Here is a 23,911-nt window from a genome sequence, read left to right as displayed (position 1 = left end):
TTTTCTATCTTCAGTGGGTTTTCTTTTTTTTTTTTTGAGGCGGGGGAGGGGGGAGTTGCCTTTGTATACCCAGCAGCTGGCATAGTTCTGGGCATAGAATAATCAACAAATGGGTGGAGAGAGAGCAAGTGTGAAGGAGGGAAAGACAAAAAAGGACTCAGAAGGAAAACATGCTGCTCCCTTATCGTATTGAACACCAGGGGAGCAAGCTGAAGAGGCAGGGCAGCAAGGTCCTGAAAGACAGGGCCAGCCTCTCAGTCCAGCTGCCTATCTTTGCCTCTGAGGATGCTATCCTAGTTAGCTTTAACCGTCAAATGACGTAATCACTGGAGGAGGGCCCACTTGAGGAACTGCCCAGGTCAGGTTGGTCTGTGGGCGTGTCTGGGGGGGGGGAATTGTCTTGGTTGTTCATTGATATCGGAGGACCCAGCTCACTGTGGGTGGCACCATTCCCTAGACAGGTGGTCCTGGACTGTATAAGAAAGCTAGCTAAGCCTGAGTTGATCCAGTAAAGCTTCACTCTTCTCTGGTCTCTGCTGTACTTCCTTGGCTGTGTATGGGTTCCTTGGTAATGCTATGGAACAGCAAGCATCCCTGGCCTCAAGTTCCTTCCCGTCACTCAATGATGGACTGTGACTTATAAGCTAAAATAAACCCTTTCTTCTCCTCCATTGCTTTTGGTTAGTGTTGTATCACAGCAAGGAGTGAAATGTGAAGAGGTGTGACATAGGGCATGGGCTTAGTTCCTGTCCTTCTGGGACTTCTTCTGTAGATGGAGGCCTCAACAGTACTGGCTTTGAAGGATGCTTTTAAAGAGATTTTATCATGTGTGATATACGTAGGACAGTACCTAAGATATGGCAAGCAAAGGCTTAGTATATATTAGTTATTGCTTTTATTTCTGGGAAATAAAGTGGAGAATGTATCCCTATCAGGAAAAAATACAAGATGCTATATGTCAAAAAGAGCTCTGCTATCCTTCCAGTTCCAGCTGACGGCCAAGGCCAGGGGCATCACAGGCTACAACATGCAATGTCCTCACCTTTTCAGTCCCCTGGCAGCAGCATTAGGTATCCATTTCTACCCTCAGAACACAGAGATATCAATCTAAAAGAATCACAGTGTAGCCAGGTAGGGTGACGCTGGTATGTTCTCTCAGCACTCAGATGCTGATTGGGAGGATGGCAAACCCAAGGCCAAGCTTCGTGGAAAGGCCTGGTCTCCAACAAACAAAAACAACAGCAGGCCAGGTGTGGTGGTGGCGCACGCCTTTAATCCCAGCACTCAGGAGGCCAGAGGCAGGTGGATCTTTGTGCGTTGGAGACCAGCCTGGTCTACAGAACTAGTTCCAGGACAGCCAGGGCTACACAGAGAAACCCTGTCTCAAAATCATGCCTCCCCCCACAAAAAAAAAATGACAGCAGAAATTTATTCAATGTTTGGTGAATGAATATAGCACAGCAGATGTATTTATATATGGAAAATAAAAATGTGTACTAACAAGTAAGACCATGGTTCTGAAAAGAGATTAATTATTGTACATAGGAAAAGGCAGTGAAATTGTAGTTTTGAGCCTTAGCTCTGTCTCTTCTGAAATCATAGGACACTATTTAAACTCTTTAAACTGAAGTTTCTCACCAGTGAAATGGGAATAATATTAGTTGGCAAGCCTAAGTCAGATCATTCAGGTAAGTGTTGGGTATCCATTATGAGTTCACAGAGTGTCTCATCATCTGGCCAGCATCTTCAGCATCATCATCAAAGGCTTTGTGATGGATACACTTACTGCCTGGACGGCTGGGCACAGGGAAGAATACTGGGTAACCAAAGGTACTGGATGTGCTGGAAAGATCCAAGGAGAAACAGGGAGGCCAAGTGGTGCTGTTTGACTGGAATGGGAGAGAACACCGGGAAGCTGACATTACCCGCTGGACCAAGGTCAGTCTTTCTTCCACAGGCGTGAGGAGACTTTCTAGGATTCTAAACCGGGTGGTGGTGGTTCAGTGCCAGCAACAGGAGAAATCTTGTAGCTATTTGTGCAGGATGGGCTGGGAGAGCGATCGATCGGAAATACAGGAGACTGAAGCTCTCCTGAGGTTTCCCCATACTTTCTAACAAAGCGGTGGGCAAGGTAGAGGTGGATGAGGAGAACCAAGACTGGCAGGAGGACAATGGCAAGAGAGAGCCTGTGGGGTGAAGAGCTGCCTGCCAGGCGTGGTGGCACCTGCCCTTAGTCCCAGCACTCTGGAGGCAGCAGCCAGCCTGCTCTACAGAGTGAGTTCCAGGCAAGGCAAGGCTGTGCCTAGTGAGACCCTGCATAAAACAGAAAAGAAAGAGGAGGAAGAAAGAGCCAGGGGAAAGCCGGGCCTGGTGGCACAGCCTGGAGTCCTGTCCTAGCTGTTTTGGAAGCTGAGTCAGGAGGGCTGCAAACTCAAGGCCTCCTTGGCTACGGAGTAAATCCAAGGCCAGTCTGGGCAATGTAGTGAGAGACCTGTCTCAAAATAAAAAATCCCAAAAAACAAACAAAAACCCGTGTCATGAAAAAAAAAATGGACCTGGGGTGTAGCTCAGTATAAGGGTGCTTGCTCAGCATGTGCAAAGCCCTGGGTTCAAGCTTAAGCTCCACAAAATGTATATTTCCTGTCCATCCCCCAAACAATATCAAGGTCATCTCTCCTAAGACTTTTTTTTTTTTTTTTTTTTTTTTTTCTCCAGACAAGGTTTTTCTGTAGCTTTGCACCTTTCCTGGACTAGCTCTGTAGACCAGGCTGGCCTTGAACTCACAGAGATCCACCTGCCTCTGCCTCCCCAGTGCTGGGATTAAAGGCGTGCGCCACCACTGCCCAGCCTTCGTAAGGCTTTTTGACTGCTTCCCTTTATCATGTTTAAACATCCCTCCTCTGGGTTCCCTTGCTAGTCCTTTTTTCTTTTCTTTTCTTTTCTTTTCTTTTCTTTTCTTTTCTTTTCTTTTCTTTTCTTTTCTTTTCTTTTCTTTTCTTTTCTTTTCTCTTCTCTTCTCTTCTCTTCTCTTCTCTTCTCTTCTCTTCTCTTCTCTTCTCTTCTCTTCTCTTCCTTCCTTCCTTCCTTCCTTCCTTCCTTCCTTCCTTCCTTCCTTCTTTCTTTCTTTCTTTCTTTCTTTCTTTCTTTCTTTCTTTCTTTCTTTCTTTCTTTCTTTCTCTTTCTTTTTTGGGGAGAAGGAATCTTATAAGTGTGTAATACCACACGACTTTATGCAATGCTGGAGAGCAAACTCAGGACGTCAGCCAGGCTAGGCGAAGCACGCTATCTGCTGAGCTGAGCCTATCCCCTCCCGCTCCGCCAGCCAAATGACAGTCAGGGAATACTTGACTATGGGATCTTCGTACCCATTTATGTCGGTACTACTGCATAGCTGTAATAGCTGAGAGCCGATGGCTGACTCAGCTTCTCAGATGAGAGTATAAAGTCAAGAACAGGGACTCATCCTCAGTCGACCCCACCCACATCTAGGGGAGTGAAAGAGCAGCCTGTGAGGAAGAAGAGGAAAGAGTGGAGACCAACACCTTAGAGAAACCTCGATCTAGCAGAGTGAGAGTCGAGGAAGAAGGCAGTGCTCCGAGCGAGCTAGCTGCAGAGAAGCTGGAGAAGAGAAGCTGATCAGGGATCACTCGGATCACCGCTAGGAACACTGACGTCTTAGGTGGAAGGAAAAGCTGGAGTCGGGTGCCTGGGACGGAAGTGCGGTGGGAGGTCTTGCTGTTCAGGCGTGTTGCAGGCCTGGGGACTAAACTCAGCCCCTTGCCCGGCATGTGCTCTGCCTGGGGACTAAACTCAGCCCCTTGCTCGGCATGTGCTCTGCCTCTCAGCGACACTTCTCACCCCATGAAGCGGTGTGGGAGGAGGAGGATCTGAGATTCCGTAGTTCGGGGACAAACAGACAGAGGTCAGAGTGTGGCTTAGGTAGAAGCACACTTGTCTTTCCCCAGGTGAGCAGCCACTCCCTAAGGTCCACTCACCAATGCTCAGCTGAGTTGCTGTTAAATACTGTCACATTTGTGCACACACCCATTAGAATTCATGCATACGTACAATATAGTGTCAAATTTAATATTGAAAGTGTATGTGTGTACTTTTAAGGTAATGGCTAGAGGAAGGCAGACTTCAGCCATTCTACAGCGGGAGGACACATTATCTGTGTGTGCAGGGACAGCCCTCCTTATCACATGACCACAGACTGAGAGGGAAAGAAGAGCCAACCAAGCTCCTTCCATTCTCCGAGGAGTGACCAGAAGCTTCAGAAAGTATTTTGTCAAGAGAGGAGTGCAGCCCTGGTGGCGGTGGCGCACGCCTTTGACCCAGCACTCAGGAGGCAGAGGCAGGTGGATTTCTGTGAGTTAGAGGCCAGCCTGGTCTACTTAGTGAGTTCCAGGACAGCTGGGGCTACGCAGTGAGGCTCCTCCCTTGACTCTTCTACCCAGTGTGTTTTGGGGACAGGCCCAGGTGCCTCACTGGGGCACTTCCGACATGCAATGACTGCTGCAGATGTGTGGGCCTCACATCTGCACAGAGCTCGTCTCCTAGAGAGCTCTCCTGTCTCCTTAGTCCTCACAGAATTTGCCTTGCTTTTCTGTTTCACGGGGAATGAAACCGAGGAGTGGAAAGGGTTACATGCCTTCCCAGCACCAGGCTAGCTGAGGAGGAGATCAGGCTCTCACGCCCTTGCTTTAAGGCCTCTAAAATTCTATCAGTCAGTGATGCAGGCCTGTGGTTCTAGAAGCTTGGGGAGCTGCGGCAGGAGGATTGAGAGTTTACATCTAAGGCTGGTGAGGTAGTTCAGTGGGTAGAACACTTCCTGCCAAGCCTGACTCTCAGTGCGGTCTCCGGAATCCATGTGGTGTAAGGTGTACCAGGGTGCACATGGTACACGTACACAGACACACAGACACACAGACACACACACACACAGACACACACACACACAGACACAGACACACACACACACACACAGACACAGACACACACACACACACAGACACACACACACACACAGACACACACACACACACACACACAGACACACACACACACACACACACACACACACACTCAAATAAATAAATGAGTTCTTTTTTTTTTTTTTTTTTTTGAGACAGGGTTTCTCTGTGTTGTTTTGGTGCCTGTCCTGGATCTCGCTCTGTAGACCAGGCTGGCCTCGAACTCACAGAGATCCCACCTGGCTCTGCTGGGATCAAAGGCGTGCGCCACCACTGCCTGGCGATGTTCTCTTTTTCTAATCAGTTTTGTTACTGAGTAAATTATATCTGCTCCATGGCTGAGCTGCTTCCCTGTGCACTCTTGTCTCCGTGAAGACCTCCAGCCAGGGGGTCTTAGCTGTATGCCTCCTTCCCTCCCACATTTCCAGACTGTCTGGGCCTCTGCAAGACACAGCCAAGACCTCTCTCCTTAGCTGGGCCTGCTCCAGGTGGCCGCACAGGAGAGCCATCCCCTCCACTGGTACCCGGCTTCATACAGTTTAAGAAGGGCCAGAGCTGGAGGCTCGAATTGTCAGTCCAGTTCTGTGACCTTAGTTACACCAGTGTCCTGCCTGATGGGGTTTCTTGATTTGGGAATGGAGGACGGAAAGAGCTGTGTTGTAAGGATGCTGCAAGGACCCCGTGAAATGCCAAATGAGGCCCTGTGTTAGGTTAATCGTCTGTTTCCTCCACCTTCATGATGTTCAAAGGAAGAGACCTGGGTTTTCATTTTACCCTGGGCCCCAGCAAATTATGTATCTGGTCTAACCTGTATGTCCGCAGCCAAATCTATATTTAACCTCCTTGGGTGCCATAGTCTGTAATTAACTGAATTGAATTGTTAGGAAAGAAATTGTTAGGGCCTTCCTTTACTTCACACCAGCAAAATCTGACGAAGTTTAAGGGAGACATCAGTCTTCCCCAACTAAAGAACCTTGCATCTGGCTTCCTGCACATCCGGCTTTTCCAGTTCTCTGGCCCTTGGCTGTTCCCGCTGGCTGGGCTCTCCCTCTGGGGCAGCACATTCATATTATACTGCTCTTCTTCCCCCCATCTTCCCCTCCTGGCAATGACAACTCCATCCTCCCAGCTGTTCAGACCCAAACCCTTGTCTTTGGCTTTTCAGCCCACATCCCATTTGTAAATTAACAAGGCCACCGTGTTACTTTCTGACCGCCGCTTATCCACCACCGTTGAAGTTCGAGCTTCCTCATCTCTCACGTGGATCACGGAAATGCTCTTCTGACTGCTCCCCCTGCTCCACCTTCTTCCCAGCCCACACAGGAACCAGAACCATCTTTTAGAGTCAGGAGTCAAGTTGTATTGGGCCTCTGCTCAGACCAGCCATGGCTGCCCATCCCAGTAATTCGCCTCTGAGCCTTCTTATCCAGCTCTCTTTCCTCAGGTCTTCTTCCTGGGAGGCCTCTACGCTGTCAGCACCCTGGTTCTTCTTCTTCCTCCTCAAGTCAAGCCTCATGCTCCCACATTACTTAAAGACAGCAGTCTTCAGCAGCCACCTCTGACTGTCCCTTCATTCTTTTTTTTTTTAACTTTCTTTTTATTTATTCATTGTCTTTCATATCACGCCTCCTGATCCCACCCATCACCCTCTCTCCCAGAATAAAACAAAATAAAATTTAAGAGAAAAAAGGAAAAAAGAAAGGGAGGAAGGGAAACCTCATCATGGAAGCTGCAGTGTGACACAGTGAGTCGCACAGAAAACCCCTCTATCCATACATTTGTGCATGCAGGCGTTCATCACAAGAGTCACTGGTCTGGTTCAAGACCCCTGGTCTAGATCTGCTACATCATCACTGCTGGGCCCCCATGCCTTTATTATTATTATTATTATTATTATTATTATTTGGGTTTTTTTTTTGAGACAGGGTTTCTCTGTGTGGTTTTGGTGCTTGTCCTGGATCTCACTCTATAGACCAGGCTGGCCTGGAACTCACAGAGATCTGCCTGCCTCTGCCTCCTGAGTGCTGGGATTAAAGGCGTGTGCCACCACTGTCCAACCCCACTTCTTTATTCTTATCCCTGCATTCCCAGCTATTTGTGTCATTGGATACACTGATATTACTTGCTTTCTGTTCCTCTTTTTAAAACTGTAAACTATGCTGGGCAGTGGTGGCACACACCTTTAATCCTAGCACTCAGGAGGCAGAGGCAGGCGGATCTCTGAGTTATAGGCTAGCCTAGTCTACAGAGAGAGTTCCAGGACAGCCAAGACTACACAGAGAAACCCTGTCTCAAAAAACCAAATATAAACAAAAACAAAGAAACAAAACAAAACAAGACAAAAACTGAGAACTAGATAATGTCAGGAACTTTCTTTTTTAATTTCAAACAGGTCTTACTAGTGGCTCAGGGTGGTCTTACACTTCCCAGCCTCCTTTAGCGTCCTGAGAGCTGGGCATCGGGTGAATGACAGTAGAAAGAATTCTAGAATGGCTCATAGCATTGTTGTGAGGAAATCACAGCAGCCAAGCTGTCCCTCATTCCAGGAAGCTGTCCCACACACAGCAGTGTGGGCACTTACAGAGATGACTGGAACCAAGCCTCCTTCAAGATGGGGCCAGTTGACTCAAGACTGGTACTTTCCTATTCTGCCAAGAGTTTGTAGCCTAGAGGGAGGTTATGTACATATGCCCATATCTCTAGACTAATGCAGCTTTTGTTAAAAAGATCTGGCCTTAGGGGGATCAGGATCTGTCCCTGGTCTATGGGCAGGCTTCTGCGAATCCGGTGCCTATGGTGTGATGCCTTGCACAGCATTGGTGCAGTGGGAAGGGGCTTGGACCTGCCTAGGCTCAGTGTGCTGGGCTCTGCTGACTCCCCATGGGAGACCTTGATTTGGAGGATGTAGGGATGTGGGGTGGCTTGGGAAAGATGACTAGGGGGTGGGAGGAGGGAGGAGGGGGGATCTGTGGATAGTATGTGGAGTGAGTAGAAAATTTCTTAATAAAGAAAAATGGAAAAAAAAAAGATCTGGCCCTATAGGTAGAATGCTTAGCCTCTCACATTCTGGGAATAAAGCTAGACTTTTCTAGAGATGGAGGGACAAGTTAGGCTTGCAAAATAACAGTGTGATTATTTCTGTCCCAATTTCCCGCTCTTGACTGCTTATCACACCAGAGACACCTTGCCTGGCTTCCAATCTAGTTCCCTCCAAAGTGTCTCTACTTGTCTCCCCGCCCAGCATCACCTCAGGTTGTTAACTTGAGACCCCACCCTCTGGAGGTTTCTTCTCACCATTCTAGATACAAGGAAAGTGGGGCAGGGGTAGGGGCAGAGAATGGTCTTGGGGAGTCATCATGGGGCACAAAGGATCTAAGTTCTATTTCCGTCCAATAAAGATGTGTGCCCTTAACAACAACAACAACAACAACAACAAAAGGTGTGTCCTTGGGCTGGCAATATGGCTCAGCTGGTAGAGTACTTCCATTCATGAAGTCCTAGGTTCCATTTCAGCACCAAAAGGGTCTGGTGGTGCTCACCTGTAATTCCAGTCCTCTGGCACTTGGGAGATGGAGGCAGAAGGATCAGATGTTCAAAACTCATCCTGGGATACGTTAAACTCTGACTTTAAAACCAAAAGCATGTCCTCTGTCCCTTCTGAGTACTCAGAGCTCAGGGACTCTAACGCCCACTTCTGTAGCCTGGCGATTTTGCTCAGAAGGTAGCACAGAGTGGACATCCTGTCTAGTCTGCTACATTTCTGAACAGGTGTCAAGAGCTCTGGGGGAAAATCTGATTTAGAAGTACCTCTGCCATCCTCTGAAGGTGTTCTCAGAAGGGTTCTATAACACTGTTATATTGAACTATCACCCAAATATCAAGAATTAAGGGCTGGAGGATGGCACAGTGGTTAAGAGCACTTGTCAGTCCCCCAGAGGACCCGGGTTCAATTCCCAGCACCCATATGGTGGCTCACAACCACCTGTAACTCCAGTTCACAGGGAACTATCCTCTGTGGGGAGTAAGCACACATGTCATACACATGCATGCAGGCAATTAATACACATCAAATTAATAAACAAATAAAAAAACAAAACAGACAAAACTCCCCAAACTAGAAAGTCAACAACTCAGCGCTCTCTCTCTCTCTCTCTCTCTCTCTCTCTCTCTCTCTCTCTCTCTCCTCCCTACTCCTTACTCCCTCTCTCTCTTCCTCCTCCATCTCTTCTCTCTGCCTCCTTCTTTCAAAAAAAAAAAAAAAGAATTAAAACATTCTAGTGCCAGACATGGTGGCACATGACCTTAATCCCAGCACTCAGGAGGCAGAGGCAGACGGATCTCTGTGAGTTCGAGGCCAGCCTGGCCTACATACTGAGTTCCAGGACAACCAGGGCTGTGTAGAGACATCATGTCTAAAACAAAACAAAATAAACAAAAACCTTACAACATTCAAAATTCTGGTCTAGATCATAAAACATATAATTTTCAAAATTATATTGAGACCTTTAACCCTATACATGAAAAATTCAAAAAATTTAAAAGGTAAATTACAGAAAATACCTGTTACTATTCTCTATGAGGCTCCTCCGACTAGCTTCCCCCCCCCAGCCCCCCCCCCCCAGTTACCTGAACTTTTAGTGGCTTACATAAGAGAAAGGTCAGGGACTAAGAAACAGAACGAAGCCTAAGTCTTGCTCACTCAGTACAAAGATACAATTTAGTGTCAGGAACTTGGGTGTTTGCTATATCATTCTCAATGCTCTTCAGTATATTTAAAAACTTATTACTCAGCTAGCATGGTGACACACATATGCAATCATAGCACCCAGAAGCTGAGGCAGGAGGTTTGTGAGTTGAGGTCTGCTTGGACTGTTGTCTCAAAGCAAACAAGAAAAAAGAAAGTAACTAGAATTTGGCAGATCAAGTTATAATTTAAACTCACTAAGAAACTCATGTGTACCACCACATTCTCTGATTACCACCTTTATATGTATTTTAGAGACAGTATATATACATATATATATATATATATATATATATATATATATATATATATATATGTATACATAAAGAGAGAGAAGGTGGTACGAGAGTCAGAGAGAGAGGAAGAAGTTCTTGTGTAGCCCAGGCTGACTCCTAACTCCTTATGTAGCTGATGACCTTAAACTTCCTCTTTTTTTAAACAATTTCTTCTTTTTTTTTTTTTAACTTTTTTTAGATTTATTTATTATGTATACAGCATATATGACTGCAGGCCGGAAGAGGGCACCAGATCTCATTACACATGGTTGCTGGGAATTGAACTCAGGACCTTAGGGAGAGCAGGCAGTGCTCTTAACCCCTGAGCCATCTCTCCAGCCCCTCCTCCTCCTCCTCTTCTTCTTCTTTTTGGTTTTTCGAGACAGGGCTTCTCTGTGTTGTTTTGGAGCCTGTCCTGGATCTTGCTCTGTAGACCAGGCTGGCCTTGAACTCACAGAGATCTGCCTGGGTCTGCTTCCTGAGTGCTGGGCTTAAAGGTGCGAGCCACCGCTGCCTGGCTCAACCTTGAATTTCTGATCCTTCTGCCATCCAAGTTCCATGATGACAGTGTGTACCACTATGCTGGGCCCACACTTTCATTAACATTTATCGAGGTTCAGCATGTGAGATACCAAAAGTGCCACTTGTCAGTGTGCGAGGCATAGTGAGATGTCTTACGTAGCTGGGGGATTTTTACCATCCTTGCGGACCCAACCAGCCAGTGCTATGGTCTCGGCGGTCCGGGTCTGTATTGTCTCAACTCTAACCTGAACTAGGGTGGCTCTGGAATCCAAACCTTTTCCCTCTCAGTCTGGCTCCAGAACACACTGGGGCCTGTGTCTCCTGACCTCGGCCTCTTTGTTCCCTCCCTGGCTGAGCCACGGTCTCCTGTGCCCCTTTCCTTCATCAATCTGGTGATCCATTGGAGAGAGAACAGTTCCTTTGGTTTCAGCTTCATTTCATAATGCTGTGTCTTTTCACTCAGAGAGGCTTTCCAGCTTCCCCTGGGTGAATTAACAGCGGGTTTCACTGGTCATTCTGCACAGGTGAGCACAAGTGTAAAGATGAGCTTTGGATGCCTAGTTAGGGCTCTGTGTCTGTTTACTGTCTATTCTAGGCACAACACTGCAAGGCTTGCTAATCGTTTGCAGTAGGTTACGGTGAAAAGAGCCACACCCAGGAAGATTAATCAATAGCTAACTCCATAATCTTCACTGTCATAAGAAATGTATGAAATAGGCGAGAGAGTGACTATTGACTCACTCTGCAAAGAGAGTCACAGGAAAGAGCTGTGGGGTGCTCCGGGCCACTGAGTTGGTCAGAACCTAGATCCAGGGTTCTTTCTGTACTTGGCCATCTCCATTCATTAAACACACACACACACACACACACACACACACACACACACACACACACACACGCCAGAAAAAAAAAAACCCACAAAAAACCATCCCTCTGGCCACAGCCTGGAGTGCACGGGCCCCAGTCATTTGGTGCCTTACAAGGAATCCAGGCACATGCTGGCACAAGGAGCCTCATGCTAGGCGGGAGGCTGCACATGCCAGACTGTGCCAGAGGGGTGCCCTATATAAATATCAGGCTTGCAGGATGACAGGGCCAGCACCAGCCATTTCCCCTTTCACACCTGTGCAGTGTGATAAAGAAAGTGGAATTTGCCCACAGTTGTGGTCTAAACAGATAAAACTTTTAGGCGGGAAGTGACAAGCAAACTTGTGTGTGTGTGTTTTTAAGTGTTAGTTTTGACATTTAAAAAAAGCTTTTAGGGTGCTTGTGAAGTCAGAGAGAATACCAAGAAGGCGCTGTGGCAGAATGGACGTGGGAAAGGATGGATCTCCTCTGAAGTTCCTCCAGACACCTGAACCTCATCCACGGAGAGCCCATGCTCCAGGTAATGACAGACCTTCGGAGGTGGTGGCTGTTGGGGGACACATCATTTTCCTCTTTTATTGACTGGGTACGGGTCGGATAGAAAGCAGCAGTGGGGTACGTCCAGGGGAAGATGGACTGTGACCCGAAGAGCTGCATTTTGGTGCTAAGAACCCAGGGGCCGTAAACAAACTGTTAGTGAGAAAGTCTCTTCAATGAAAGATAGCGAAAATACCCAGGACACTCCTGTTCTGTGGCAAAGCAAGCCGGCAGGACATCTGGAAGGATGTGGTAATGGAGCTCCACCAGGGCCTGATCTGTCTGATGCTCACTCTTTTGGCTTCTAATTTATCTTAAGGTCTGTCTGTTCTAGAGCAGCATTTCTCAAAATATTTTGTGGAACCCTGGGCTCTGAGATACCCTAGGTCATAGTGTGAAAACTGTTAGCTTCTGATGAATCTATATATCTTTCCTTGAAATAAAAAAAAATATTAAATACATGTGATTACAAAGGTCATCATTGTATTAAGATAGTTATCAAGATTGCTAAAATTGTGACACAGCAATGTATGTGTTATTTATAGATGCATTAAGTCATGTGATACAGTATAAACATAGTATCAAATCCAACAGACCCATATCCACAAGTGATCATTGAAGCTACGTGCAAGAATTATAATGTCATATAGGAAAGAATTCTGTAATTTATTTGAGTGATAAAGTGCCACACTGCTAAGACCACTGTGGCTTTTACTTACAATCACACTTTGAAGGAAAATGTAAATTTACTTAGAAGTTGGTAAAAATATGACTTTTCCTCATCAAGAATCCCTGGACAGGGAACAAAGGTCCCTGGGAATAATGCTTGCCCAGCATGTGTGAGGCCCTAGGTTCAATTCCCAGCACTACAAGAAAGAAAGAAGGAAAGAAAGAAAGAAAGAAAGGAAAAGAGAAAGAAAGAAAGGAGGAAGGAAGGAAAGAATGAACTAAAGAAAGAAAGAAAGAAGAAAAACTCTTGTCCTAAGAACAAGAAGTGCCGGCCGGGCGGTGGTGGCGCACGCCTTTAATCCCAGCACTCGGGAGGCAGAGGCAGGTGGATCTCTGTGAGTTCGAGGCCAGCCTGGGCTACCAAGTGAGTCCCATGAAAGGCGCAAAGCTACACAGAGAAACCCTGTCTCGAAACCCCCCCCCCAAAAAAAAAAAAAAAAAAAAGAACAAGAAGTGCCCTGGTCCAAGGGTATTTCCTTTCTCGGAGTTCCCGTGCAGACTGGACACCCCCACAGGCTGAGAGGGGCAGTCTCAAAGATCTACTAGTTTTTCTCAAATTTAGGTGGTCATAGACTTCTTAAAATTTTTTTCTTGCAAACTTTGTGTGTGTGATGTATATTTGCATGTATGCGGACCTGTGTGTGTGTGTGTGTGTGTGTGTGTAGGCCAGAGGTTGACATCAAGTGTCTTTTTCTTTCATCCTTCTCTACCTTGTTTATTGAGTTGGAGTGTCCAACCTGGACCCAGAGCTTGCCAGTTTGACTAGTCTACCTAGCCAGTTTGCTTTGGGAGTCCCTGTCCCAGGCCCCACAAACTAGAATTGCATGGCGACCACCAGCCCCACTTAACCCACACATCTGGGCGCTGGAGATACGAACTGTGGTCCTTCCACTCCTGCGGCAGTACTTCCCTGCTGAGCCACCAGCCCGGCCCAGAACTTGCTTTTCACAGGACCCAAATAATTTTAAGAAACACATTCCTAAGGGCAAAATCTAATAACAAAAGCATAAGTTGAGCAGGGTGTGGTGGAGCACTCTGGAGGCTTAGGCTAGGGAATTCAAGGCCAACCATGGATGTACCAGCTCCCTCTAGACAAGATGTACCCTATCTACCACTCCTCCCTCCAAAAGGAAAAAAAAAACAACAGTTATATGAGTGAACATGCTTATTTCAGTTTTATTATTACTATTTATTGTTTTTTTTGTTTTTGTTTTTGTTTTTGTTTTTGTTTTTGTTTTGAGACAGGGTTTCTCTGTATAGCCCTGTCTGGTCTGGAACTCAGAGATCTGCCTGCCTCTGTCTCCTGAGTTCTGGGATCACAGAAGTAGTGGGCCACCATCGCCTAGCTATCAGTTGGATATTAGTACAGTTTGATACATAAGGAAAAAATCAGTAGTGACGTGCTACGTGTTTCCCATGAGTGGAGTGACTGGCTAGAGAACATATCAGCCAGGTTCAGTACCATGTCACTGGAAAATTATAGTGTTGAAGGCTGTGTCAAGGAACTATTTTTTATCTAAGTTAGGTTAATAAAAGATCGAATCATGGTGTGCTATCTTAACTATTTTGTATAATATATGGCCTGGATGGAAATAGGGAATACAATGAAAACAGGTTACTATGACAAAGATGACCGAACATGATCTATTTTTTTATTACTTGTACAAATATAAATTTATTTTGAGTAAGTCAGTAGGTCAACAGCACACTTATGAACAGTATCATCTGTGTAGGTCTCGAAGCTTTTCACACTCAAATGCTCACTAAAGGTCTGCTAGCTACACTGGGTGTATTACCACACGCCTCTAATCCCAGCACTCCAGGAGCAGAGACAGGTGGATCTCTGTGAGTCTGAGGCCAACCTGGATCTGCACAGCAAGTGCCAGGCCAGGGCTACAGTGTAAGACCCTGTCTCAAGAGAAAAAAACCTCCTTCACATTTTCTGAAGGTGGAAGAATAAGGAGGAGATGGTCCTTGACCTCAAAAAACAAGGGCAAAACTCAAGAGAGGAAGTCTAAAGTTCTGTAGGGACTGGAAAAATGGCTCAGCAGTTAAGAGCACTTGCTGATCTTCAGAGGACCTGGGTTCAATTCCTTGCATCCACATAGTGGTTCTTAACTGTCTCTAACTCCAGGTCCAAGGTATCCAATGCCCTCTTTTGCCCCCCTTGGGCACCAGGCATACATGTGATGCACAGACATCCATGCAGACAAAACACTATTCACATGAAATAACAAGATTTATAAGTAATAACTAGATAAATAAAACTTCTGTGGTGGGATACTTGCTGAGGCACCCCCCAGGTCACTGTCACGCTCCCCAGTAACTTTCCTTTTCACCTGGCAGATGTCATTGGAACCTGGAGTTTGAGAAACAGAGAACAACTCAGGAAGAGAAAAGCCGAAGCGCAGGAGAAGCAGACGTCACAATGGAACTTTGGGTAGGTTCTTTACCCGGGAGAGGGATGGGTGTGGATGATACATGCCGTGCCATGCCCATGCCCACACCACCTTCCCAAGTATCCTCTAAGTCAGGTGGTGTTGTGCCCCGCATGCTTAAATTTTTATTTTTCTTTGTTTTTAAAGTAGTCTCCAATGGGTTAACTCTCTTGCCTAATGTCTCAGCGGTAGTCATGACAACAGAACTTTCCCCTGCTTGCTTTCTCTGTTGTTTCTACCATCCCCTGAGGCAGGTTCCAGCCACTGAAGCTGGACCATGCAGGGTAGCTCCTGCTACCCTTTATTGGTTTTGTTGGTGTTAAAAAAAGGTGCCTAAGGCTTGACTTGGTAGTGCATATGAGTAATCTCAGCACTCGATAGAGTGGTGGTTAGAAGTTATGAGTTCTAGGCCTCACAGGGCTTAGTGAGAACACATGTTGACACACAAAAACCAGGGGCCGGAGAGGCAGCTCAGCAGTCAGGAGCATCGCTCCCAGAACCCATGTGGTATAGATGTACATGCAGGCAAAGCATCCATGCACGTTAAAATCAGAGGGCAGGTGGGCAAGCCCCAGCTGATGAGCAAAGATGATCGGCCTAACGCCCCCAACTTCCTAGTCCTTGACCGTGGGCAGTTTGTGGAATATTCCAGCACACCTCAATTTCGTCCTCTGCACAATGGAGATAACGGCATCTACCGCGTAGCCTGAAGTAACAGAAGTAAACCACGACAGTGCCAGAGACTCAGGAAAGACTAGAGAAGGCTCTTACAGTCACACCACAGTTCTACTTTATACTGTGTTTGTGAGTCACTCACCTAAGTTGTATGTAATTCTTAAAGCCACCACACAAAACGAGAAGGTATTATTTGTCTCATCTTACCTATAAGGTAGCCAAGAAATGGAGAGGTTGAATGTTGAATGACTTGTCCTAGTTATGAGGGAGCATGGACTAAACTTTAGGCCACTCGGGTATTTTTAAAATAAATTTTAAATTATTATTTTACATTTTATTTTATCCGAATGAGTGTTTTGTTTGCATGTATAGACATACTCTTAACCACTGAACCACCTCTCTGGCCTTGAAGATGATGATGATGATGATGATGATGATGATGATGATGATGATTACTTATTAAAGAGAGAGAGAATCAGAGTACAACTTTCAGTAGTTGGTTCTTTATGTCCACCATGAGGGTCCCAGTGATGAATCAGGCTTGGTGGCAAGTTCCTTTACCGACTGAGCCATCTCACTGGCTTTGTTTTGTATTTTAAAGATTTATTATTATTTTAAAAATTACGTTTGTGCCTGTGTGCGCACACGAGTGCAGGTGCACCCAGAGACCAGAGGTACATGAGATCCCCCTGGAGCTGGCAATATAGGCAGTTGTAAGTTGCCCCATGTGGATGTTGGGAACCAAATATGAGTACTTGGAAAAAGTAGCATGTACTTTTTAGCTGTTAAGCTATCTCTCCAGCCAAACTCTATTTTTTTTTATTTTTTTAAAAGATTTATTTATTTATTATGTATACAGAAGAGGGTGCCAGATCTCATTACAGATGGTTGTGAGCCACCATGTGGGTGCTGGGAATTGAACTCAGGACCTCTGGAAGAGCAGTCAGTGCTCTTAACCTCTAGGCCATCTCTCCAGTCCCAAACTCTATTTTTAAAGTTATATTTTTAGTTATATTTGATTTATTTAGTATGCGAGTGTGTGGGTGCATGCACGCAGGTAGAAGTCAGAGGACAAGGTGTGGGGGTCAGTCCTCTCCTCCCACTGGATGGATCCTGGGGGGAATTCAGGTCACCAGGCTTGGCAGTAAGTGCTGAGCCATCGCCTCGTCCTAATTAAAATTTTAATTAGCTTGCCAAGCAGTGAGTTTCCACAGGCCTTTTCATACAGTCTTAGGTTGGGTTAACACACCCCTCCTTCTTATTAATGTATGTGTATGTGCAGGTACGTGTATATGTGTGTGTGTGTGTGTGTGTGTGTGTGTGTGTGTGTGTGTGTGTAAGAATGAGCTAGCCAGAAGATAACCTCAAGTGTCATCTTCAGGAACACCATCCACCTCCTTTGAGACAGGGTCTCTCACTGACCTGGAGTTTATCAATTGGGTTCAATTAGCTGGTCAGGAAAGTCCAGGGACCTCTGCCTCTCCAGTTCTGAGACTGCAAACTCATGGCACCACAAACTCTCTATTTTCACCTGGGTGCTGAAGATAGAACTCGGTTAAGCCCTTTACCCTGGGAACTACTATGTCCCCAAACGTGCTCTCTCTCTCTTCCCCTTCCCCCACTATACAATGCACATGCATGCATACAACACACACACACACACACACACACACACACACCCCACTTTAACTTGAAAACCATAAAGTCCTACAGGAACACTTACTTTCTTAGCAGTTGAGCACCTAGGTCTGGGGAGAGTAAGGGCTTGTTTAAGATCATGTAACAGGGCCACAGGGACAGGGGTGGATCTTGGAAGCGTTCATTTGGACCCTGCAGCCCTGTGGCTGACATTAATTCTGGTCTCTCTGCAGAGAACAGAAAAAACGCAAGTGTCAAAGAACAGGAAGAGGAAACCCAAGGGGCCCGAAGAGACAGGGGGGCACCGCGGCGAGGGCACAGCCTCAGTCACCACCTCAGTCACCGACAGAGAAGCAAAGGATGCAGAAAGCATTGGACCCCGCTGAGGAAGAAACGGAGCTCCCTGTCCACCCTGTGCCTGACGCCCTCCCATTGGTGCCATGCCCCCCCAAAGCTGGGCCGGCAGAACACTGTTCTGAAGCACACCAACAAAGCATTCAGTGCCAGGATCTAGCACCACAGAACCATTCTCAAGCACACAGACACAGGGCCAAACCTGAAGACCTCTCTCCTAACACGTGCTCAGAAAGAGCTGTACTTCAATACTCTTCTGCAATGTGCCCAGACACAGATGAACCTGAGGCGCTTTCTCCTGAAATGTTCCAGGAAACAGCTGTGCTTGCCCAAAACCATTCTTCCAAAGAACCCCAAGATATGGCTGGACCTGAGGCACTCTCTCCTGAAATGTGCCAGGAAACAGCTGTGCTTGCCCAGAACCATTCTTCCAAAGCACCCCAAGATATGGCTGGCCCCGAGGCGCTCTCTCCTAAAACATTCCAGGAAACTGCTGTGCCCCCAGACCTTTCTCCCAAAGTACCCCAAGATATGGCTGGACCCGAGGCGCTCTCTCCGAAAATGTGCCAGGAAACAGCTGTGCCTCAAAACCTTTCTTCCAAAGTACCCCAAGATACGGCTGGACCCGAGGCGTTCTCTCTGAAAATGTGCCAAATACCAGCTGTGCTTCGAGAGCATACATCGAAAATGTGCCAAGATGTGGCCAGACCTGAAGTCGTCTCCCCTAAAACACGTCAAGAGATGGCTGTTGTTCCCTGGACAACACTTGGAGATGCTGCTGGCCCAGAAAGATGCTCTCCTGAAGCACTCCTCCAGTCAGGTGTGCCTGAAGGCTGTCCACTTGATACATGCCCCACATCAGTCACCCCAGAGAGAACTTCCCAAGCAGATCAGGCAATGGCTGTGACAGAAGGCTGCTTCTCTGAAACACGAGAATGCCCTGTGTCTGAAGACATTTCTTCAAAAATACACCAAGAAGCAGTTGAACCTGAATTCATTTTTCATGAGACCTACAAACCCACTGAACCTACAGTCTCCTCTTATAAAACAAGCCAAGACTCACCTGGGCCTGAAGACCATTCACCGGAAACATGTCAACCAATGTCTGGGCTGGAGTACTACTCCCCCGAAACCTACCATGAAATGCCTGGGCCTGAAGACCTCTCCATCAAGACCTGTGAGAACAGGGAGGGGCCTAAAGACCACCTTCCAGAACACACCCAGGAAGCAGGTGGGGCCCAAGAACAGGACTCTAATGCCCACCAGGACAGTGAGGGCGCTTGTGCTTTCTCTCAAGGTAGGGTATTTGTAGAGCAACAACTCCCTCAGAATTCGTGATTTAAAGCTGTCTTTGACGGTAGCCAGTTATGTCAATGGGAGCCGTGAATAGCACTGGATCCTTTCAAGTACAATGTCTCTTTCAGGCGACCAACATTCTGTTGGCACATTTCCAAAAATTGTAAATAACTGAAAATTCTATTTACCCATTTTGAGAAATTATAGTAAGAGAAACAAATCTGGAATAGGATTAATTATGTGCAAAAAATGGCTCTTTTTTGGTTTTTGAGCTAGTACTCACTATGTAACTGTGCTGGTTGGTTTTATTGCTTGAAACCAAATGCTGGTCCTCTGGAAGAGTAGCAAGTGCTCTTGAGCACTTGGTCATTTCTCCAGCCCTAAAAAAGATCCATGGGGAGGGATCCTAGCACTGAGGAGGCAGAGGCAGGCAGATCTCTGTGAGTTCCAGGCCAGCCGACACAGTGAGTTCCATACAGCTGGGACTACATAATGAGACTCTGTCTCCAAAAACAAAACGAGCAAACAAAACCCACCTTGGACTGGAGGAGAGAGGGCTTAGTGGTTAAGAGCATGTACTGTTCTTGCAGAAGACTCAAGTTTGGTTTCTAGCACCCATTTGGTGGCTTACAACTGCCTGTAACTCTAATTCCAGGAGATCTAATGTCCTTTTCTAGCCTCCAAAGGCTCCTGCACACACCTGGTACACACAAATGAGCATAGCACACAAATACACATAAAAATAAATCTTTAAAAAAACAGCACATATTGCTCTCTATAAAAAAGAATCCCACTGGGCGGTGGTGGCACACACCTTGAACCCCAGCACTTGGGAGGCAGAGGCAGGCGGATCTCTTCTAGTTCGAGGCCAGCCTGGTCTACAAAGTGAGTTCCAAGACAACCAGGGCTACACAAGAGAAACCCTGTTCAAAAAACTTAAAAAGAAAATTCCAAGAGTATAGAAACACCATTTCTGTGACATGGCATTTTAATATCTAAGTATCTAACCGAGCTAAAATGTGTGTGTGTGGTCTGTGGCATGGCTTCCCTCTCCCAAGTGAGTAACTTGCCAATATTGTTTAATGAATCTGTTATTCTGTGTTTTATTTGATTTTACAGAATTGGAGGAAAAAGCCAAAGGAAGTCAAGATCCAGCAACACCATCACGTCCGCAGGGTCCTCAAGAGATCTGTCGAGAAGATGACACCTATAGCTATGTTCTGATTTAACCCTACTCGGATGAAGTTGCAGTCCAAATGAATGGAGCATACACATCTTCTCTTGTATGATTTTACTGAAACATTGTAGCAACTGCTACAATTTGCATTACTATTTTAGCTGGTGTTTTTTTCCATGTAGATCTTATCTGAAAGAGAGAACTAACTTTTAAAGGCTCTAACACATACACAATAGTGGTGTGCCTGTGTGTGTGTGTGTGTGTGTGTGTGTGTGTGTGTGTGTGTGTGCTGTCTGAGGATGTACATATGTACATGGGGGGAGATAGTAGAGGGAGGGATGAATAAGAGCAGGGGAAGGGGTGAGTAGTTGATTTTTCCCAAGAAGAAACATATATTTGGTAATTCTGTGAAGATAGCATTTTGATAGGAACACTTAATATTTTGAAAGTATATAGTTTCTTGTGAATTTTGTCAGTTATTGATGTTGTAATATCAGAGTTTTATTCAAGCTTTACAAGGCTCTCTGAGCTAATCTGAACAATTCTTTTTTTTTTTTTTTTTTGGTTTTTCGAGACAGGGTTTCTCTGTGTAGCTTTGTGCCTTTCCTGAAACTCACTTGGTAGACCAGGCTGGCCTTGAACTCACAGAGATCCGCCTGGCTCTGCCTCCCGAGTGTTGGGATTAAAGGCATGTGCCACCACCGCCTGGCTAATCTGAACAATTCTTACTTTGGAACTTCTTGCAAAATATTTTGGAATTGATAAATGTCATTTACTTCTGTGTGTGAATCTGGACCTCTTATTTTTTCAACTGTATTTGTGAAAAATATACATGAAAGCATTACTATGGGCTAAGCTGTGTTACCAAGATAGCATCTTGCTATGTGCTGGGGTGGGGGTGGGGTGGTAAAAACACCGAAACCATCTTTGTTCACTAGGGTTTAACTGGGTCTCATTGGGAAACAAATCATTCCAAAAGTAAGCAGTGAGCACAGCAGCTTCCTCTCCGAGGAGCCTATGCCCTTGCTCTCGGGGGTGTTTTCCTTCCTATGAGAGGGCCTTTCTCTTAACCCTCATACTTCAAATCTACACTAAATATCATTAATAACCTCCCCCAAAGGGAACAGTGCTGCTGCCATATGCATAGTACACGTAATGGGAGGGGCGCTTATCTATCCTGATGTGGAGATTTGAAGGACGGGAAGGATCTACACAGGACACCCAGACTAGTTCAAGGTCAAGAGAACTGCACGCTAATTGAGTCAATGTCAGGTCCATATTTACATGTTAAGATCTGTCATGAGGCAGCGAATCTATTATTGGAGCGTAGAGAGCCACCGGACCTGGAGTTACAGGAGGTTGTGAGGCATCCGACATGGGCACCAGGAAGCAAACCTGCAAACCTGGGTCCTCTTGGAGAGCAATGTATTTATTCTTTCTTTTGACAAAGTTTCACTGTATAGCTCCAAAACGCCCTGGAACCAGCCATATAGACTATGCTGGCTTCAGACTCATAGAGATCTGCTTGCCTCTGCCTGAGTGCTGGGATCTAAAGCATGCACCACTACACGTGGCCACAGAAAGTAGTCTTAACCGGCTGAGCCATGTCTCCAGGCCGGGGTGTAGTCTTGTAGACGTAAATGACTTAATCATTTATTAGATAACCAAGGAGTAAGGCTTTCCAAAGAAGTTGAAGGTTTTGTATTTCAGGAATTCATCTGGTGACAATGGTCACAGTGAACTGAAAATGACAGGAGACCAGGGGCAGGGACACAAACAATTCTGGGAAAATATTTGAAAATATTCCCTGGTATCCAATTGTTTTGGATTTTCCTTGGGTTATCATTGGAGACTAAAAATATAACAAATTTTGGCAAATAAAAGCTCACTCAGTAAGACCATGTGCTAGGTTCTGAGGCTGTATCAAAAAGGCAAGCCCCACCCCTCACAATGGGTGCCACAGAGCACTCATGGTACATAAGAGCCACCAAAGGAGCCTTCAAGAATATAGGTGCTCAGGACTCTCCTCCAATGTTCTACTTGAGGTGACATCTAGGCATGGGTACACTTGTTTTTTGAATGGCTTATGCTCTAAGGTTTTTTTTTTTGGTTTTTTTTTTCCAGAGCTGAGGACTGAACCCAGGGCCTTGTGCTTGCTAGGCAGGTGCTCTGCCACTGAGCTAAATCCCCAAACCCACTCTAAGGTTTTAAACAGTCAATTTTTTTATGTGTATGTTTCCTGCATGTACATCTGTGTACCATAGCATGCCTGGTGCCCATGAAGTCAGGAGACAGCATCTGATCCCTTAGAACTACAGTTATAGGGAGTTATGCCTGTCCATGTGGGTGTTGGGCATCGAACCCAGATCCTCTGCAAGAGCAACAAGTGCTCTTCTCTACTCATGTTTTTCTTTTATCATTTGTCTTTTTGAAGACAGGTCTTACAGAGTCCAAGCTGGCCTGAAACTCACCTTATAAGCATGTGTCACCACACTTGGCTTTATGCAATGTGAGGGCTTGAGCACATACTAGGCAAGCGCTCTTCCAACTGAGCTACATCCCCAGTTTGCTTAAAAAAAAAAAAATGTCTGTGTAAATGTGTTCTTGCAGCCGGGTGGTGGAGGTGCACGCCTGTAATCCCAGCACTTGGGAGGCTGAGCCAGGTAGATCTCTGTGAGTTCGAGGCCAGCCTGGTCTACAGATCGAGATCCAGGAAAGGCACAAAGCTACTCAGAGAAACCCTGTCTCAAAAAACAACAATAACAACAACAGAACAACAACAACAACAACAACAAAAAAGAGTGTTCTTGGGTCCTAGTGAAAGTGTGTGGGTTCATGGGTGCCCATGTATGCACATGCATATGAGACCAGATATTGATGTCTGTCTTCCTCAATTGCTCTCCATCTTGTATATTCAGGCAGGGTCTTACTTGACCCCAGAGTTGATACTTGAGCTAGCCAGCTTATTCCAGGGATTACTTGTCTCTACCTCCTGCAGACCACTATACCTACCCAGCATTTACACGGGTGCTGGCAACCCAAACTCTAGTCCCTTACTTGCATGGCAAGTACTGTACCCACTGGGCATCTCCCTCGACCCTTGTCCTGTTTCACCATTCCCTATAAATCCACGCTACTTTCTTAATTACACCCAGGCACCAGTGTGCATCAAATTATTCCTGTTTTCTTGTTGGTTTAGAGCTTTGAGATCATGAATTATAATTCCCCAAGAATCCACCTTAGCTCCACTTTGTGCTGTCCTCTTCTGTGGCAGCAAGGAGTCTGGGCATTCGGGAACTACATCTGAAGACTTAAAAAAAAATGTGTGTGTGTGTGGCCCTGGATGGCCTCCAAATCACAGAGATCAGCCTGCCTCTGCCTCCCCAGTGTTGGGATTAAAGACACCATGCCCAGCTTTTAATTTTGTGTGTGTGTGTGTGTGTGTGTGTGTGTATGCACATGTGTGCAGGTGCCTGTGAAGGCCAGGAGAGGGCATCAGATCCCATGGAAGTAGAGTTACTGCCGGTTGTGAGCTGCCACATGGGTGCTTGGAATCAAACCTGGATCCTCTGGAAGAGCAGCCAGTGCTTTAACTGCTGAACCATCACTCCAGCCCCCCCCCCCCCCGTTGTTTTTAAAGGCAGATTCCTAGGTCTAGTGTCTCTAAGTCTACTTTGAGTTTCAGT

General features: G+C 46.1%; 1 protein-coding gene across 2 annotated transcripts; it reads left to right on the top strand.

The window, feature by feature from the left end:
- The first annotated feature begins 1,754 nt into the window (after positions 1 to 1,754).
- On the top strand, positions 1,755 to 20,380 carry Hemgn (hemogen). 2 transcript variants are annotated; one of them, XM_076564166.1, is made up of 6 exons: positions 1,798 to 1,938; positions 11,770 to 11,901; positions 14,994 to 15,087; positions 17,632 to 18,122; positions 18,294 to 19,049; positions 20,168 to 20,380. In XM_076564166.1, exons 2-6 carry the CDS (start codon positions 11,823 to 11,825, stop codon positions 20,275 to 20,277), a joined length of 1,530 nt encoding a protein of 509 aa, XP_076420281.1. In that variant the 5' UTR covers positions 1,798 to 1,938; positions 11,770 to 11,822; the 3' UTR covers positions 20,278 to 20,380. The 2 variants fall into 2 exon arrangements, with proteins under 2 accessions (XP_006973751.1, XP_076420281.1); XM_006973689.3 differs by having other exon boundaries at positions 1,755 to 1,938; positions 17,632 to 19,049.
- Positions 20,381 to 23,911: the final 3,531 nt, after the last annotated feature.

The sequence above is a fragment of the Peromyscus maniculatus genome, chromosome 2 (genome assembly GCF_049852395.1).
Source record: "Peromyscus maniculatus bairdii isolate BWxNUB_F1_BW_parent chromosome 2, HU_Pman_BW_mat_3.1, whole genome shotgun sequence".
NCBI classification, from domain to species: Eukaryota; Metazoa; Chordata; class Mammalia; order Rodentia; family Cricetidae; genus Peromyscus; species Peromyscus maniculatus.
The sequence above is the reverse complement of the archived record's forward strand: the minus strand, read 5'-3'. Positions and strand labels throughout refer to the sequence as shown.

Excerpts from the sequence above, each read along its gene's own strand:
- Hemgn (XM_006973689.3), top strand. The coding sequence starts at position 11,823 with ATGGACGTGGGAAAGGATGGATCTCCTCTGAAGTTCCTCCAGACACCT. Across the intron at positions 15,088-17,631 it reads ACGTCACAATGGAACTTTGG|AGAACAGAAAAAACGCAAGT; the intron begins GTAGGTTCTTTA and ends GTCTCTCTGCAG. Across the intron at positions 19,050-20,167 it reads CGCTTGTGCTTTCTCTCAAG|AATTGGAGGAAAAAGCCAAA; the intron begins GTAGGGTATTTG and ends TTGATTTTACAG.